Below are 19197 nucleotides of genomic sequence, written 5' to 3'. Positions count from 1 at the left end.
AGCGGTGCGCTCTCCTTTTGTTGTTGATTTTGTGAGGACAAGCAGTTTGTCCTGCTCACTGTTTCAAAAAAGTGTTGTTTGTTAAAAGCTGGTATTTGTTTTATTGAGATCTGCCCAACTGCACATTCAAAAGCAAACACGAGCTTAAGTCATAAAGACAAAAGTAACTGGACCACAGGTTGCCTGTCCTCCCAGACGGGGTCCAAAATACAGTTTTGCTTTTGGAGCACGATCTTATCTGTTTTTTTCTTCACCATACCTGTTTTAGGCTTTGTCTTTTTTTATTTACATACATAAGCCAATATGAATATTTATCAATTACATTAGCCAATTTGAATATTTGTCCATTTATGACCATCAAAATGTAAGTTTTCACAACAAAAGCTGCTTAACTACAGAGATGAAAGCAAGCCAGTCTCCACGTTTTGCATGAATACACCTATAGATTTTTTTTAAAGCGCTGCTGTTGAACTGTGTCTCGTGTCCCACCTGCAGCCGAACAGCAGTGGCCAGGTGGTCGGGAAGGTCCCGGGCCACTTCACCCCAGTTCTGGCTCCCTCCCCGCACCACGGCGCCGTGCGACCCGTCTCGCTCTCCGTGTCCGACACCAAGCCCATCACCACATCCACAGAATGTGAGTACTGATCACCCATACCCATCACCTGCTGCTCACCTTGAGTAAACATCCACCTCATCGCAGCAGGGAGACTGGAAGTCAACTTTTTTAGAAAAAAATGTAAATGATAAAAAAATAGAATTTGAACTTGACAACAATATTTCCAAAATGACTGAAGAAGTACAGTGTGTCCAAAGTTGAACATGTGGGACTCCCATGCTCTTCACTCTTGGTTGTTTGTGACATTGACTGACGGTAAGCCGCTGTGGATAAAAGCAACAGCTACGTGTGATTTACTGCAATGCAAATTGTAACCAAAGCGTGTATTTGTGTTTCTGTTATGGCATGTTACCCAGGCTACTCAGCCCCTGGCACCCCGACGGCCAACCGTTTTGTAGGCCTGAGCCCGAGAGATCCAGCCTTCCTCCACCAGCAACAGGTGAGATCTCCCCCTCCTCCAGAACTCATCTGCTCCCCTTATCCGTTCATTTTCTGTCCCCCGTCTCCCCGCACATCAGATGTGAAATCCCTGCCCTCTGCAAAAACAAGTCGCACTCGGAATTTGATCCTCTGGTCGCTTCGAGATCAGAGCCGAGCTCTCGTAGGCTGAGGTCAAGCGAAGCATTCACTGCTGGCACAAAGAATTAACACGGTGTTCAGACCTCAAAAGGATTGAGCCTTCGCAAAAAATTAAATACGATGCGGTTCAGGTTTTTTGTTGTTGTATTATTAACACTTCCGATCCCTTGAAAGATCCTAAATTACAAAATTAAACACACTTTGTAAGCAGTGTAGCATTCACCTCTTCTCAGTAATCCATGCAGATGTATCTTCAAAAACATGTAAGATAAGATATCAAAGTGTGTGTTAGGGATTAAAACCTACAGTGGAGCAGAGAGAAAGGCTTCTCCCTCATTGTCATTGTGTGGCTACTACTCAGAAGATGGATGGGACGTGTGGGTGTCTTCAAGAGTGTAATGAGTGTAGCTCTATTACCTACACACATTACTTTAGAAACACACACACATAGCACATGTCATCAGCACACCCATTTACGGTGCACAAGCTGAATGTCGTAGGGCAGATGTGGTTTCTCTGTGTGTGTGCGCGTGTGTGTGTGTGTGTGTGTGTGAGTGCCTGCGAGGTTGGGAGTGTTGCGGTGTTGTCGGACCAGGAGACGGTGCTCTCTCCCACCCCGTCTTATTGAAAGCGCTGGTCTCAGGCCAAGGCTTTTCCAACCACAACTAATTGAATGCATCTGCACGCGGCTACATAATGATCGTTGGGTTGCTCCTCAGCTCGTTAAAAAAATTATTTTTTATTCTTCGTGAAAATGACAAAGCCGGCCTCTGTTTCCTCACTCCTTTCTTTCTTTTTTCCCCCCCTTCTTCCTTTGCCTTTATTGCTGCCACTTTTTTGGTAGGCAAAGCCCAAAAATCAATATGGATAGATGTTTGTCAGCAGTCTTTGGACGCTTTTATTCCACCCAATAGGAAGAGGAGGATTCATTTGGCTGATGTCGCGCAGTTTGTCTTCCACATTTTCTTGTGGCCTTGCTACCCAGTGACTCCACACACACGCGAGGCAGCAGCAGTCTGATCAGAGCTGAGCGGAGGAATTCTGTCCAACGCTTTGCCCCCAGAGGGCTAAATCAGCCAGATGTCCACACGCAGAATGATCGGTTCATACAGAAATACTGTTTCCTTTTTGTTGGTAACTTCTAATTCGCCTAAACATGCTGGCGTGTGGTCCTGTTGCACTACCAAGACCAAACGGAAAACATATTTCTGGTCGAGCAAAGACGAACCTAACGCTTCTTTGGGTCTTTCACAGTAGGACAACGTAAAAGGACGACATGCTATATCTAAATGAATAAGTGTTCTTGTCGGCTTAAGGAACTCTAAACAGTCTTCCAATTGATTCATCGTGCTTCTGCTTGTCACAGTTGTTTTTGTTTTCTGTGGTATGATTTAACGGGCTGAGGTCTGGCCCGGCGCGGCGGTCCCACACCGAGCCAAGTTCCGACACTTTCACCGAATGCTCTGTCATTGTCCTCATCTGGCAATGGGGACGTTTATTGTGTGGGATCTCTGAGGCTTACCGACACTCTCACTCGGTTAGTCGCAGCCGTTTGTCGCTGAGCGAGTAGGAAGAGAAGCAAGGCACACACACACACACACACACACACACACACACACACACACACACACACACACACACACACACACACAGAGAGAGAGGTTTAAGGTTTTATACAGGGATCTGTCTGTCGGTCATTTTGTCTTACAGACAGAGAGAAAGCGAGATACAGACAGTCAGACAGAGAGACAGACACAGAGAGAGAGAGAGAGAGAGAGACAGACAGACAGACAGACAGACAGACAGACAGTCAGACAGATAGTCAGACAGACAGACAGTAAGACAGACAGTGAGACAGTAAGACAGACAGACAGTCAGTCATACAGACAGATAGTCAGACAGACAGTCAGACAGACAGACAGTAAGACAGACAGACAGGAAGACAGACAGTCAGTCATACAGACAGATAGTCAGACAGACAGACAGTAAGACAGACAGTGAGACAGTAAGACAGACAGTAAGACAGACAGACAGTAAGACAGACAGTCAGTCATACAGACAGACAGACAGTCAGACAGACAGACAGTCAGACAGACAGACAGTAAGACAGACAGACAGGAAGACAGACAGACAGGAAGACAGACAGACAGACAGTCAGACAGACAGACAGTAAGACAGACAGTGAGACAGTAAGACAGACAGTAAGACAGACAGACAGTAAGACAGACAGTCAGTCATACAGACAGATAGTCAGACAGACAGACAGACAGACATACAGTAAGACAGTCAGACAGACAGACAGACAGACAGTAAGACAGACAGACAGGAAGACAGACAGATAGTCAGACAGACAGTCAGACAGACAGACAGAAAGACAGACAGACAGGAAGACAGACAGATAGTCAGACAGACAGACAGACAGACAGACAGTCAGAGGCCAAGACTTGCAGTGCCTCCAGCTCTGCTGCTGTCAGAGCTTTTTGTGTAAAATACAAGAGGAAAAATAGATTAATTTTAATTATATGTGTGGAGCAAGGGAATCATTGAATATTGTTTTAATTATAAACACTGAAACATAATAATATATTATTTAATTATGATAAAATAACTTGATAGACATCTGATGATTTCACTTTTCAGAGCAGTTTTAAAATGTGGCACCACCAAAATAGATGTCCTTGAACACACACACACACACACACACACACACACACACACACACACACACACACACCCACACACAGTCGGCTTAAAAAAACAAAAAGCAAAAGCAACAAAACCAAACAACACCACCACACGCTCCCACACCTGCTCTACGATTCCCAGGCAGCGAATGTGTGAAAACCCTCCATTCATCTCTCGCCTGAATTAACCCCTCGAGGGAACGCCACCATCGAGCATTCCGCAGGGAAAGATCCCTGATCAGATGTCATTTGGTATTATCTAAGGGAGGATCCTAATCCACAATCTGCCCGCATCTGTTTGCTGACGTTCCCCGGCTCAGTCCCCCTTTTCCCCGCCGCCCGTGCCACTCTGATGTGCCGGTGCCAGTGGACAGATGGCGAGCCCCTCGAGGAGCGGTGGCACCGAGCGTCTGGCCCAACCCGCACATTCTCTCCAGGCTTTTGTCAGGCTGGAGAGTGCGAGAGCGGCGTGGGGGCTTAGTTTCCCAACCTCCCCTGAATACAGAGACAACACACTGGATGGAACGAGATGCATTGTTTCCTATTGTAGTGTAAATTTAGCAGCTATTGATCAAATAAAACATCAAACTGGGACATAATTAAATGTTAAAAAAACCTCCTGGGAAGGCCTCGAATTCTCTGTTTCTTTCCCACTGCTTAGCCAAACCAAGCCACGTAATCGAAGCTCAGCGCTGTATTTAAGTGTGGCTTAAGTAGGAAACCATCATCGACTCCGGATGTGTCCACCCAGGTGCTCGGAGGAGAAAGAACACATTTCTTGACCGCTGCAAATGGCTTTGAATATTCAGTGTATGCGTATATCTGATTAAATCCCTCTTAAGAGCCTCTGCAAAACGTCTGCCGCTGCACGCAGAGTGCTAACAGTGCAGTTTTATCCCGACGCATTACCAAATGAATGTGTTGACCACAGGGCAAGGTTAGGTTGGTCTTGGCAGAGATAGCTCTCAGCTGGATTGCCGACACGTGCGCTTGCATAATGCATGCAAAGGAGACACCGTTTGTGTGTGGCTGTTTTTGTTGCGGTAATTTGTAATCTGTATGTACGGTTGGCATCTCTTGAAGAGAGGGGTGCGTGTGCGCGCGTGTGCGTGTGTGTGTGTGTGTGTGCGTGTGTGTAAGCGCGCTGCTTAAGTTCAGTATAATTTTGACCCCTAATCAATACAAACAGTTTAGCTAATGAAAAAAGTCTGCATGCTTGAGGGCATGCGTCCTCCTTACTGAATCTGAAAGTGCACTCACAGTGAAGCGATGGTTATTGACAGGGCGCATGCATCCGGTGGATCGCACGGCTTCACCGGCTAACCTTCTCACAAAAGCCGTAACCCACTCCCGGATGAACTACCAATCTGATGCCACTCACTTGTGACTAACTAACTCAGTTTTGTTTTGTTTTACTTCCAGGTTAGCTGTCACCACTAACTGTGATTGCATGCTTTTTTCTTTCCTGTCTGTTTTATCCATAGCTTTGATTTGACTGTTATTTCCCCCCCCCAGCAAAGATGGAATTCCATTCACTATTTCTCCACTGTCAGTAACAGCGAGGACTCACTTTGGAGTCTTTTCCTTCTCTAAATGTTGTTGCTCTTGCTATAGGCTGTTCTGCATGCATTTGTGTATACAGTGTGGAGTTGTAGTGTGATCTGAAGTGGAAGTTGTCTTGGCCCAGTGATCTGACCGCTAGCTTTCAATTGACAGCTGAGGAAGTGTGACTGGAGCGTGACTCAAAACGGCAGGCATTATGGCCCCAGTGCCACTGACGACACTTTGGGGATTACTTGGCAAAGGTAACCTTTTCATTCTTTCATGCCGTCTCTCTGTGTCTCGTACACCACACACACACACACACACACACACACACCACTGCCATTAATAACAGCATAAAATACAAGCTTTGCTCTAGTTTCTTACATTTTAGAAATTCACAAATAAATTCACATACAAATCTAATGTGTTTGATCTGTGGCTGTGTTACTAGTGACGCGGTTTTATTATCCCAGGAATTCACAATGTATTGTTTCTGCTTCTGTCTTATTTTCGCTGTCTAATTTTAGGATTGCATTTGGATTCTTTGTCTGTATTCTGCGACTTCATTTGACAGTTTACCCCATGAACAGAACACGTGTAGGTCGGTGTGAATTTGTTTAAACTTTAGTCATCCAAATTTGAATTTCTTTTGAAACGAAAGCTTTCCTCTTGGATTCACACCCAACCAAAACAAAATGTTCTCACTTCGTAACACAAACCTTCGATGAAGGTAAAAGTGCCGCCATTTCGAAGAGCTGAAGTCATTTCAGGTCAGCTTTTTAGCCACTTGGGGATGTTTTACTTTAACAAGCTGAGCTTTGTTTGACTTTACGCTACAGTCATGCTTTACTCTCGTTAACTTAAAGTTACAGAAAGTACCCCCTGGCCCTCCCCCTTCACCCCCCCTCCCCCCCATGCCTCCATACTGTATCTCTCTCCCTCCCTGGGGGGGAAAAACCTGAACCATTCCATCAAAGCTGAGCTCAGCTTTTTCCTGTTACGTCTCCCTTTTCTCCTTTTCCATAAAAAGTGTGGATCATCTGTGTGTGTGTGTTTGTGTGTGTGTGAGAGAGAGAGAGAGAGAGAGAGTGTGTGTACAGTGTGTGCCCGCTGGAGTTATAAACTCTTTTAAAAACACACAGCAGAACCCCCTTCAATAGGCCTCCTAATAGGCCGGCGGAGGTAGCAGAGAAAATGTCCCCTGCAGCAGCGCCAGCTCTTTTATTTTACTCTCACACCAGCTCACTCCTCATTTCTTCACACAAGTGAACAGTAATGAACGCAGATGAAATAGATCCCAACTGAATTTTGTTAATTCAGTTACAAAGACAGGATGGTAATTCCATTCTATTCCCCCCCCCCCCAGCCCCCCCCCCTCTATGATGGATTATTCACGTAAAACAATTCAACATGTAGATGGAATCAGTGGGATTTCTCTTTCATCCGGCTTGCCCTTTAAAGCGCAGCCTCTTCAGTACTAGCCCTTAAATTAAAACGCTGCCAGACTCGCATGTTGCTATTGTGCAGGAAATGGGTCAGCAATCCATTAAGATGCCATTAGATAATCTAATTTAGGGAGCTAATCCTTAAACGAAGCACGCTGTATCACCGGGCTGTGCTTGCAGGGAGTAGAGTTCGTGAGGTTTGGGAGCTCGGACAGGGCAAGGGGAGGCCATCTTGAAGGTGACCTCAGGAAATACAGCAATCGAGGTCAGATTGTTCCTATGCAGAGGCGCTGAGTGCAGGAACATGACAGCTCGTAAGGAGGCAACGTATATAGAAATAGTGGCATTTTAAATGAAATGTGATCATGTAGGGACGGCAGAGTATGCAGCGAAAGAGAACTGCTTGACAAATTGGAACGACAGTACCCAGAATTCCTATAGAGTGGCACAAAAAACTTGACTTTGAATACGGCCTGGTATGTGTTGCATCATCTCACATCACTTCAAATGCACGAGAAGCAGAACATCTGTCGCTGAAAGGCGCTCACTTGCTCACTTGCTGCATTTGAAGAAAGGGGTTGTAGTCAAAGTTCAGTCATGCAACAAAAAAAAAGTCTCAATTAGAAGTGATGGGAGGATTTCAGGAGTTCTTTACATAAAACTAGCTTTGGGTTATGGGATGCAGATACAGACCGACAGCCGTCGATTTTAACGCGATTAAGACCGATCTGCCGGTTTAGCGCGCACAAAGGCCGGCGAGTCCGCTTTCGTAGCTGTGTGGTCCGCCCTAATGCTCGCCATCACCTGAGAGGAGTCCTGTGAGGACAGGGACGGAAAGAAGGGAGGGAGGAGGACAGATAGAAAGAAAGAAGGAAAGAAAGCAAACAGGGAAAGGAGAACACCTTGGCCACTTTGTGCGCTCTTTGTTCAGCAAGGTAGGAAAAACTTAATCCCCCCTTTCCTGTCGGATGATTCTTGGCAGCGTTTAAGAGAGGAGGAGGAGGAGGAGGAGGAGGAGGAGGAGGAGGAGGAGGGAAGAAAGCAGGAGAGAGAGAAGAGCATGAGGACGAGCTGGACAGGGGGCGGGACTGCTAGAGGGGATTAGGCTTGAGGTGGTTTTTAACTCTTCGCACACTCAAACCCAGGCTAAAACTTGAGCGATGTTTGTTTTTTTATTTTGGAATACATCGTCTCTTCTCTGTCATTCTTTCTCCGAATCTTTATTGGACAGACTGACTCTTTGAGGCCGCGAGAAGAATTGAATTTGCACTTCCATTGTTTCAAGTAAAAGAGCAGTGGCGAGTGATTTGTATAAAATGCAGACTGGTTGATCGGCGGCTTTCATGAGCGCAGACGGCGTTGTCTTTTGATGAAGCTTCGCGAAGAATCACGAATCACGTCTGTGTTCCGCTTCTGCGAAGCGGCATCTTCAGCCCTACGCCGTGTCCTTTCTGTGTGTGTTTTTGTCCCTTTTGAAAAGCGCTCTCCTCGGTGTCATCCATCTTCTCCCCCGAACATTTTTCTTCTTCTACTACACTGTTTTTTTGTGTGCCTCCTCGTTCCTCCTCGCTGTCGTTGTCCCACCCTCATCCTTCTTCCCCCCTCTCCCGGACTTCATCCACACGCCGATTAGAAAGTTAGATACGGCTGAATGCGCTCGGAAATGTGCGACGCAGGTACCTCTCCGACTTAGCGGGGGCCGATGTGAGAGGGTGTCAGATGAGTGCACACTGGGGGCCTGTGGAGGAGAAGAGGGGGGAGGGAGGGGGGGTGGGGGCTAATTATCTGACATCTACGTCGAGCAGCACCCCACGGGAACAACATGCTGTTTGTTCCCGCTCGCGTTTTCAGTTAGCACCGTTGCTCCCCAGGAACAATCACTGTGTTGTTTTGCCATTAGCGTGAGATGAATAGGGATGGGGCCGCTTTGTGTGGGGACCCCTCCACCCTCCTCCTCCTCCCCCCCCTCCTCCACCACCACCACTCGCACTCTCCCCCTGGTGCTTTTCTATACTGCCGTCAATGCAGAGGAGAGGGCCAGCGTCACGGCCCGCTCACACGACGCCCTTCACTGGGAATCAAGTGGAATCACCTCAGCTTAAATTAATGAGCTGGTGCTGCCGTTTTCCCTTTTTGTTCGCCCCTCTTCTGTCCGAACAACACAAAAGTGAGACCTTGAAGCTTGACGACTGTCAGCAGAGCAGCGATGCTGTTCGTTAGTGAAGGGGTGTTCAGGATAATTGAAAGAAAGAATCTGATTTTAGACGAAGCAAATTAATGGCATGTGACTAATCTCTCCATCTCTCTCTCTCTCTCTTTGTGTCTTTACCCCCACTCTCTCCCTCTTTCTCTCTCTCTCTCTCTCTCTCTCCTCAGTCCTGGTACCTGGGCGAGCTTAGTTCCATTCCAAGTGTCGAACGGGACTCCGATTCTGCCAACAAATGTCCACCAGAACTACAGCATAAACATCATTGGTGAGCCCCTGGTCCCCGCTGAGTCAGGGAACTGAACACACGGAGGCCGGATGACCCCCCCCCCCCCCCCCCCAGGGCGAATGCGTGGCCGGAGGTGTCGGCGGGGCGCAGTTAGCACTAAAGGTGTCCGCAGCCATGGATGAAACCAGCAAGCAGCACGAGCTGCACAATCGTCCCCCTTCCAGTCTCGTCCCTTCCATAAGCCCCTCCCCTAACCCTCCACCACCAGTCCCCCTCCCCATTAAGGACACTGGCCGCGAAGTGAAGAAGAGGGTCGGTTCGGAGGATCGAGAAAAAAAGGCTCAAGCTTCAGGCCTGCCGTCTCCTCGCCCCGCCCACCAACCCACCACCCACCAGTCAGTTGTTGTGTTTGCAGAACTTTTCAATGCATTCAAATACTGTGATGTATAGATGCCTTAATGTTTTATTGCATGACACTCTAGTCTCTTAGCGGCAATTCCGACTATTTTCCATGTTGAGGGAAGTTGTACAATCTTGATTTACACACACACACACACACACAAGTGAAGAGGTCTGCGTATCGACACCTTCTGCCTGGTGGATGGCTCCGAGACTCTAAGCTCTCCGATCAGACCTCTTGAAAAGAGGCTTTCCCTCGTCAAACGATTCACTGTGTACACCATAGGAACAAAAAAAATTGTGAATTCAGAGTGTTTCTTTTGATTTTGATTTCAGTTTACTGTGATACGGCTCTTTGTTCAGAAAATGTGTTGACTTTGTTTATTCTTAACTACTACTTACTTCAAGAATTAACGTAAATACTTACGGAAAGAGTTGAGAACTCTTGATGCGGTTTTAAAAAAACACTAAACGTTTGGCTTGAGATTGGGACCCCTCATGAAAGGATTTTGCAACTCCTTTACAAAAGGATTTTAAAAAGACGGAGAATACGAAAATCTCGATAGAGGCAAGTGCAATTGAATTTTTGAAGGGAAGCTATCAGTCTGTCAGCCCTAAGACTCTAAAGGATGGGGGATAATTATTAAATGGTTTTATGGGTAAAATGTTTCATAAAACATTTGAATTTGATTTCAGTCACATATCCGTCTTCTCACAAGAGAAAGAACCTCCAGCATGGAAGCCGTTGAAGGCGTGCACTAAGCTACCCGTGCAGCGCTGAGCAAAAACAGCACTTCTTTTGAGCCCTTCCCGTCATTACGGGGAGTTTTTTGAATTTATTTTGGGGGGAAAATAACCGAACTTAAGTAAAGAAATGAGACACACATAGTGTATAAAAAATGGCATTTCATGTTTAAAAATAGATAAAAAATGTTCACGATAAGATCAAGAGCATATGCATTTGGCCATCAGCTTCTAAAGCTTGTGTTTACAAAAGAATATATGGAATGCAAAGTGTTTATCCATGGAAATGTACAATTCATGCAAATGTACGGTCGGCTTTCTGTGTAAAGCTACAGTTTGTGCAAGGTTGGAAACTGAAATTATGAATCCAGGTGGTGGCAAATCCCTGAAATCTAGAATTGTGCACGGCATGTTCACAGCCATTGCCTCTCCAGTCCAGACGTATTTATACAAGGAAAATCTCTCCAATACTCTTAATTTGCACGATGACATATAGTCCACATTACGTGCCTTGCCTTTGAATATAGAGACATCACTACATTTGTTTTTGCTGCATTTATCATTATAGAAAAAAATTAACATTTTTATAATAAGAATTGTTTTGTACTCTGAATGAATTTGTTGATTTTTAACTTTATGTACTACTCTATCTCACAGTTGCATTGCATATCAAGGCTGTGTATAGTTGCTGTTCTAAAGTTTGTAATCAACCAGCATTTTTTTTTTCTTTCAGTATTTTGGTGGTTTTTCTAATAACCTGTCATCTTTTGTTTTCCTTATTTTTCAATGCTCATTTTGTTCATCTTCCAATTACTATTGTGGAGGGTGGAATTCAGAATTATGAAAATTATGCAATACCAAGTTTTGCCTATGTAGGTAGTGCTTATAGATGCGTCAATTATTAGAGGCTAGTTTGGAGATAGACAATATTGTAATGCATTTATTTTGTTGATATCGTTGTTTGTCGTTGTTGTTGTTGATGATGTTGTTGTTGTTGTTGTGGGTGTCTTCCTTTTTTTTGTGACCAAAGTGGGAACTGCTTTCTATGCAGTGTATGACAAGGTCTTTTTTTCTTCTTTCTTTAGCATTCAGGCCTAGCGAATGACGGTGAGACGTGTTCCAGTGTATTTTAAATTCGGGAGTTTTAGGGTAGGGGGAGGGGCGGTATTTTTCTAGAAGGACTTGTATTAAAAAAAAAATGCACCTTTGGTCTCTCTACGGCTGCAAAGTCACTGATTGGCCTACTGTGACTCTTACTTTCGACCTTCCACCCGGGGTGCTAGCATGTGTTTTTTTTTTTACAGGAGAGACGGCTTGACTTGAGTATGACAATCATTTTAAGAAATCATTTTGCGTAGAATCCAATTCTCTCATCGATCCCTTAAAGCCGCAACTGGCGACGGTTACTGATGCTCGTATCGAATACCACGCCGTGATAGACTAGATGTCACCGAATGCAATTCCCAAGTAGATGCCTTAAACACATCAGTGAAGTGGCCTGTGACCTGCGCAACAATCACACACCGACTAATGCTAGTGAGACCTGTCCAAATCAGTTCCAGACAGGCTCAAGCAAGCCTTTAGAAAGTATTTTTTAAGTAGTAGATTTGTATAAATGTATATACGATATGCACATATGTCAATTCCTGAGATACTTTCCCAGCAGAGTGTGTTGAAGTCAATATTGGAGATACAGAAGCGTGGTGTTTTCTAACTTGTCCAGTGGCCCGGTAGACGCTTAAATAGAATCCACGAGAAGAAAAATATAGCACTTAACTAGCACATAGGCAATCGTCTTCTTCCCCCGTACAGTGTTTTGAACCTAGTCTTAAACTACATCTCTCAGGCGTATTACAGGGCATAATTGAAATGATCATTATCTTATCAGTTTTAATGTGAAACAACCCAACTAAATACGGCTTTTCTCACAGTGAGAGCAGCGCCTTCGATGCAATCGTGAACGACATGTTCCCCTCAGAGAGACGGTAGAACCGGGAGCTCTCCGGCTGTCGTTAGCAGAGGACTAAGAAGCGGAAAACATTTTTTAAAATAATCCTCAAGTCAAGCTCTGTCTCTCCGTCTTCACCCAGATATCTTATGCAGAGAGAAAAATTTGAATAAGTCACCCTGTTCTATGTGCACTGTTCTGTCTTTTGTTGTCGTTTTATTCTTTTATTTGTTCTTTTAAAAGAAAGAAAAACTACAAGTGCTTTGCAGCCTTTGGCCATTAGAGAGCCCACTGACGTGCATTGTCCCCAAGTGTGTGTGTGAGTGTGTGCGTGAGTGCGTGCGTGTGTGTGTGATAAAGATGTGTCAGGGTCACTGTGCTGTTGGTTTTTATTTGAATCGGAGACTGTACATAAAGGTAAATATCCTGATTGCGTCAATAGCGGGAGTCTGTGGGCTCGAGCTCTGCTTTGGCAGCTTGAGCGTGTACGTTGGTGTGTGCGTGTGACTTTGTGAGCTGGATGTGTGATGGAGTGCCTCTGACACAACACAATGAGAGAAGATGAGGGTCTTTCTATTGAAAAAGAAGAAAAAAAGCCTGCCGTGGGACAGGAGTTTGTACACTGTAAACTTTCTCGAGAGTTCTCCTCTTAAGCCCTTATTTGTAAATCTTCAATTCTGGGGAAAAATAAGTCGATTCCATTTTAGGAAAAAAAATCATGATAATCCGGGTTTTTATTTTGGAGGCTGGATTTGAGTTAGAACTCTCCAGGTCTTCCCAATTCGTAGAGTCTAAAGTGTTTTCATCAGTTGTATTTCTGTATGTAAAGTAAAAAAAGGGGAAATCCTATACAGATCCATAAAAAAACAACAATGAAGGCTTTTTTAAATTATGATAACTATTATTGTTTCTGATCTTGGTTAGTGCTTCGATATTTCCATTTGGGAAACACTTCATGGATATTTGAATAGTTGTTCTTTCATTAGTGTGGCCATAGAGAGTGTGATGTGATTTAACAAGATCTTGGTGTGAGTGTGTTTCTTGTAGCAGCTGGGGGCGACTTCACTGAACTATAAAAGTAGTAGAAAAGGCCCCAGAATGCACCTGACCTAAAGCAAGAAGCAGGGTCAGTTCGGTAGTGACTTCCTCGATGAATCTATGAGATCTTTTTATTTTATTTTTCTTCAGAGGAAATGTTGCAAGACGACATCGATCGGATTCGGGCGGCCAATTTTGAGCCGTCTGCTTTTGTCCATATGCAGACGACTCTCTGAAATATCTCTCTAATAATCAGTAAGAACATTTAGGCATCGCTCATTTTGCACATTCCACATGCTGTCAATGCCTGATGTGATTTGGGAAACACTTCATTCACACTGCAAACAAATATTACTTTAACTCCAGTTGCTTCAGGATAGGATAGTATACCTTCCGGCTGATAAACAGCTCGTGTATTTGCGCATGGTTAAGTTTTTATATTGCAACGCAGGATGTAATTGTAGTCCGTCAAAAAACTCTTGGAACTTTACGACATTTTAATCAGTGTTCCACCCACCAGAAAGTGCTGTATTTAAGGCAGATTCGATTCGAAAGTATTTTCCATTTAGCAAGATGTCCCGACCTCTTTCGGGACTGAGAGGGCGAACACATGCAGACTTAGAGGAAAAGATTAGAACTTCATTTTCATCCTTCATAAGCAATATACACCTTCCATACGTTGGCTGGCTGCTAGTCACTTGGCATCAGGTTGTTATAAAACATAAAAACCAGCATTTTTACAGGATGTAACATTCACCAAAAGAGGACAAAAAGATAGCAATGCAGTGCCTGTTCAAGCTGTCTGAGTGTCTATTGTATATAATTGTAAAATGTGATAGACTTACTTGCATATGTGACGATAAGAACACCATCACACAGAACCGAATGTGGAAAACTCATCTAGAAATCTGCTCTTTATTACTTCTTTGATGGTTTTTTTGTTTTTGTTTGTTGAGATTTATTAATTATGTCAGCACAGAATGCCCACATCAAGCCTGTTAAAAATTTAAGGAGGAAATTGTCATTCTTCTTTTTTCTTTTCTTTTTCTTTTTGGGAGGGTGGGGGGGTCAGTGCTACATTAAGAGCAGTGAAAGGATGAACTAATGTCTTTCCTTAGGATTACTCACCAGTGTTCTCTGCAGAGCTGGTTTATTTGTGGGGTCTTGTGGCACTTTTACGTCCCTCATGCGCACACATTTTGACTTTGTGAATCATGGTGGAATTATATATAACAAACAACAACAACAACACCAACAAAACAATATGTAAACAGTCTCCAGTAGTGATCGTAGTTACACTGCAAGTGTGTGCAAAGGTCTATGTATGTATCTGAATGTACGTTTTAGAGGATTTTTTGGAAACCTTTTTAGTTTTTTATGTTTTCATTGACAGTTTAGGAGCCACAGGTGTCCAATGTGAACTGTATAGCGAAGGCCTTGAGATCCCTTTTTTTATTGATTTTAGAAACGCCGAGCATTAGGCGATGCCTTCAAGCTGGTTACATTTGGTGCAGGGGCTAAAATTGCCACAAGATTAAAATCAGTGTAAATAAAGGCTCAACTTTTTTGTGATTGTTACTGTTATATCCAGCCTATACTGCTAGCAGCTGTTTTTACTGCAGTCAATTACTGGAAGTGGATATATTTCCTATGCAAAACTGTTTAAACAATAAAATGAGCTATGCTACAAAAATGACTTTTCTGCCGTGGCTCTTTCTTGTGTTTGTTTGATTATATTTGATTTTGAATGATTGCAATTTTAGACCTAAATATAAAAGTTCCTGTTTGAGGTCTGACATCCGATTCAGTCTGTGTGATGTTCAGTTGAACTGCCACATTTTTGTGTTCCAGCCAGTTGGCTGAAGTTATGACGCAATGTAAAAAGCACTGCATTGCTCTTTGTAAATTAGGGACTATGATTAGAGTGGAGAGTAGATCTTTGGACTAATCCCATGTTCATTCCTCCAATGAGAAATGTATCTTAGAATAAATAATTCAAAATAAAAAGGCCAAATCACAAAGGTTTTGATATTTAACGCTCTGCGGAAGCTTGCTGGAAGAATCGTCTCCAACACGCGCTGCCTTCAGAGTCATGCAGCATGCAATTGATTTGACTCTATCCGGCCATAACATCTCATCTCATTTTTTATTAATTTATTAAGTGTAATTCTCTGGTGCTCTGGTCCATCTTTCAGCCACAGAGCTGCCGCTTGTGCTGTTTCTGTGCCTGAAATAAACATTTACTTAACAGCTCTTTCTTCAAATATTCTGGCTATAAAATATTCACAGTGTTGTTATGTTTCTCATAAATCCATTACTTTGGGAGAGTTTTTTTTCTAAGTTAGGAAAATAATTACTACTAACAAGGCTTGAGAGGGTCTTTCCTTTTTTTTTGTAGATGAAACCCAGTCATTTCAATAGAGTGCTTAAAAGAGATGAGATGAGATCTGTCTGAGAGTGATAACTGGCAACGTTCAGGATCGCCTCACTCAGGAAAGTCTCGGAGAGAGAAAAACAAGGTGAGTAATTGCTGCAGAGGTGGAATGTGGACAGTGCCAACTCAGGAAAGAAGACTATCTCACTTAAGGTATTAAACTAATTGGATTTTGTTGATTCTCAGAAGTGACAGTTGTCCCTGGAAGTAAACGTTGGATTGAATGTCCTGGAGCGATCCCTTGATCACGCATACCCATGCTCCATCGTGGTATTATTCCAGCTAATTTACTGTAATACCCCAATCCCTGAGGAATGGGAGATAGACTCCAGCGCTTGGACCACAGCAGTCTGCTGGGGCCTCGGAGGGTCATGCAAGGTAACATCCATCTGGGTCACTGTGTCAAGTACATGAAGCTCTGATCTAGTAAGCCTTTCTAATGGGATAGAGGACATTGAAAGAGGCAGAACTCAGCCTAATGCGCCAATTAAGTCTCATTACGGGCCTGTGTGATGGGCTCAGGGCTCAGCTGGACACCGTCAGTGGCCCTGAAGACCAGGCGCCCTGTCCGCAGTAGGGCCGCCGCCCTAATGGCCGGTTGAGGCAGTGCATGCTGCGTATTGAGCACAGAAAATCCCACCTGGCCCAGGGCACACACCGGAGTTCATTTAGCTATCATTAAAGAGGACCGACTATGTGGCACGCTGATATAAAATTACCCGATCTATAATGGTAATCATCGTGCTATTTATCAAAATTGGCCAGTTGAGTCAACATCTGGCTTCAATAGGGGGCTCCAGTCGGTGAGGGTCTTGGCAGCGTTTTGTACCCTACATATTTTCCACTCTCTTTTATCAAGGCCTGCTGTCAGTGATTTGACGAAGCTAAATAGACGATGATTTGGCCCTATTATGTTTCGCAGGGCTCAAGCAAAGGGGATTTGTTGATTGCCTTTGTGTTTGTCCAGTTCTTTCTTTTTCCTTCCTAAGGTAACGGCGTCTTGTGGTTCTCCGACATGCGTCTGACTGCGTACCAAAGAGAGGATGGAAGGGGGGGGGGGGGGTCACAGCGAGTACTCTCACACACTCCTGTGAGTGCAGAGGCTGGACTGGGCTGTTGGACGAGAGCCAATGCCAGCACAAAGACCTCTGTCACATTCCCAAGTTTTATGGGAGAATATAATATTAATCTTGCGTGCTGTTGGAATCAGGTAATTAATTTATCTGATCCCTTTCGTCTTTTGGCATCAAAGTATGAGTGTAATGCACTTTATCTAGCAGGAAGTCGTTAAGGCAAAATTTGTGCAGATTGTTTTTATTGGTCTATGACTGAGAAAGATTTATGTCGTTCACGTTTGGTGCAGACAAAGTTGAGCACATGATTCCAAAACAAGAAGGAAACAAAACATCAACTTTTTTGGAATAGATTAAAAAGAAATCTCATATTATTCTCCTTGAAAAAACATCCACAAAGGAAGAGGCTTCGGTAACCAAGACCCACTTAATACAATAAAAAAAACTAAGTGTATAAAGAGATGTAGTAGTGGCTTAAGGGGGTTTACAGTAGATAGTAGCTGTTTCCAGTATTTGTGCTAAGCTAGAAGCTATGCATCACTTATAAGCGAATAAGCATATTTCCCAAAAAGACAACGTATTTTACTTAACTTACTAATATTTTTGAGATACCAAAGGATGCAGGACATTTCACATGAGCCCAGCTCTTTCAAAGAAGAACTTCAGTCTTTGTGAAGGAACACTCTCGACGTCAGACAACAGCCTGCGTCTGTTTGCAACGTTGCAGTAGAAGAGAGCTGTGGGAATAAAAGAGGCCTGTCTAAAAAAATGCACTAGTTCTAAATACTACTCTCAGCTCTGTGTATTCCCACACAAATTTGCATAAATTTCATAGTCTAAGTCATGGACTGTGGCTGGAGCGTGTTATTAGTCTATCTTTACGTGCTCGTACAGCCCGATCACACTGAGGGTTGTTGTTATCTCATTGAAAGCACCCTGGTATTACACCCAGCGGATTGAGAGTGGGTCTTAAGATCGTGGGATTTGTTCACATATTAAAGCATGTCTGTTTGGATGCGCGGAAAAGAAACAGGTGTTCAGTGCTTGTGTGTGTGAGAGAGAGAGAGAGAGAGAGGAAGCGAACTCATGTGTGCGTCTTTGTGTTGCCCCCCCCCAACTACCCCCCCTGCGATGTTTGTTCGTGAGCATACGCGCACATAGGATGAGAGCGTGCACTTCACGTGTGTGTGTGTGTGTGTGCGTGTGTGTGTACATGCGTGTGTTTTGTGTGTGTGTGTATGACTTGACAGAGGGGTGGGGGTGCTTTATTGAAAAGTGCTCCTCTCCTCCCCTGTTCAACATGCTGGATTAGCACCAGCAGTTTCCCATGGAGCCGTCCCTCCCAGCCCCCTGGCCATTTGCATAAGGCGCAGACAGGCGGAGATGTGACAAACAAACCTGGCACACACTGCGCCGGCTGCCTCCTTTACATGAACTCTTCCCCTCGCGGCGAGAAAAGAGACACAAGATAGAGCTCAAGCAAACACACCTGCGTACACTTTGCGCCACACTTGTCCTGGTTTCTTGAGTTCAGACTGTACGGCGTACATGCAATCAAACTGGGGTTTGAGGCCTGTATTCCCGCCGGTGATCAAAGGGATTCACACATGAAGTAAAGCAAAGGGTGGGAGGTGGTGAGAAGGGGCTTTCGTTGCTCTGTCGTTTGGACAAAACTCCCCTGAATCAAAGTATCCTCCCCCTCGTTTTTCTCTTCCTCCTAGATGGTCATGTTCACCTTAAAACATCTTTACAGTACTGTAGCTACATAACAAGCTCTCTGCACTGCCGTGCGTTCGCCAAGTTCCCATCAAGCCTCTGATTTATGGCGCTTGATGCATTCCTTGGCCTTGGCGAGGAGGCAGTTTAGCTGAAATATGAGAAGAGATGCAGAGAGCACACTCAAAGTGTGTTTCATTTTAGCCTGCCTGCATGTGCACTACGAATTTTGCCTGTGCGAAACCTGAGAGAGACCTTGGGATATATATATATATATATATATATACAAATATATATATATATAAAATACGATATATATATTTATATATATATATATTAGTGCTGTGAAAAATAACGCGTTAACGCATTATGATTAAATTACAGGATTAATTAGTTGTTGTTTTTTAACGCATTTAACGCATGCGCAGAATGAGCTTCCAATAGGTCTGTTGTTGGTCGTCTCTAACCAGCAGCATGTCATTTCTGTCTCTACGTGTGGCGTTAACATGTCTCGGCTCTCCGTCTCGCGCGCCGCAGAGCT

General features: G+C 44.1%; 1 protein-coding gene across 8 annotated transcripts in view; it reads left to right on the top strand.

Annotated features, from left to right (window-relative positions):
• The window catches only part of LOC130211708 (nuclear factor 1 B-type-like), a 62723-nt gene extending 47594 nt beyond the window's left edge, over window positions 1-15129 (top strand). For 6 of the 8 annotated variants that reach the window (XM_056442665.1, XM_056442663.1, XM_056442667.1 and 3 more), the window contains 4 exons: window positions 496-634; window positions 973-1055; window positions 5596-5684; window positions 9246-15129. In XM_056442665.1, coding sequence (XP_056298640.1) covers window positions 496-634; window positions 973-1055; window positions 5596-5684; window positions 9246-9378 — 444 coding nt within the window. In that variant the 3' untranslated portion in view covers window positions 9379-15129. The remainder of the gene's footprint in view (window positions 1-495; window positions 635-972; window positions 1056-5595; window positions 5685-9245) is intronic. The other 2 variants (XM_056442669.1, XM_056442668.1) reach the window with 1 other exon arrangement.
• Window positions 15130-19197: the final 4068 nt, after the last annotated feature.

Source organism: Pseudoliparis swirei, chromosome 21 (genome assembly GCF_029220125.1).
Source record: "Pseudoliparis swirei isolate HS2019 ecotype Mariana Trench chromosome 21, NWPU_hadal_v1, whole genome shotgun sequence".
Classification (NCBI taxonomy): domain Eukaryota; kingdom Metazoa; phylum Chordata; class Actinopteri; order Perciformes; family Liparidae; genus Pseudoliparis; species Pseudoliparis swirei.
Note: the sequence above shows the minus strand (reverse complement) of the source record. Positions and strands in the feature narration are given on the sequence as shown.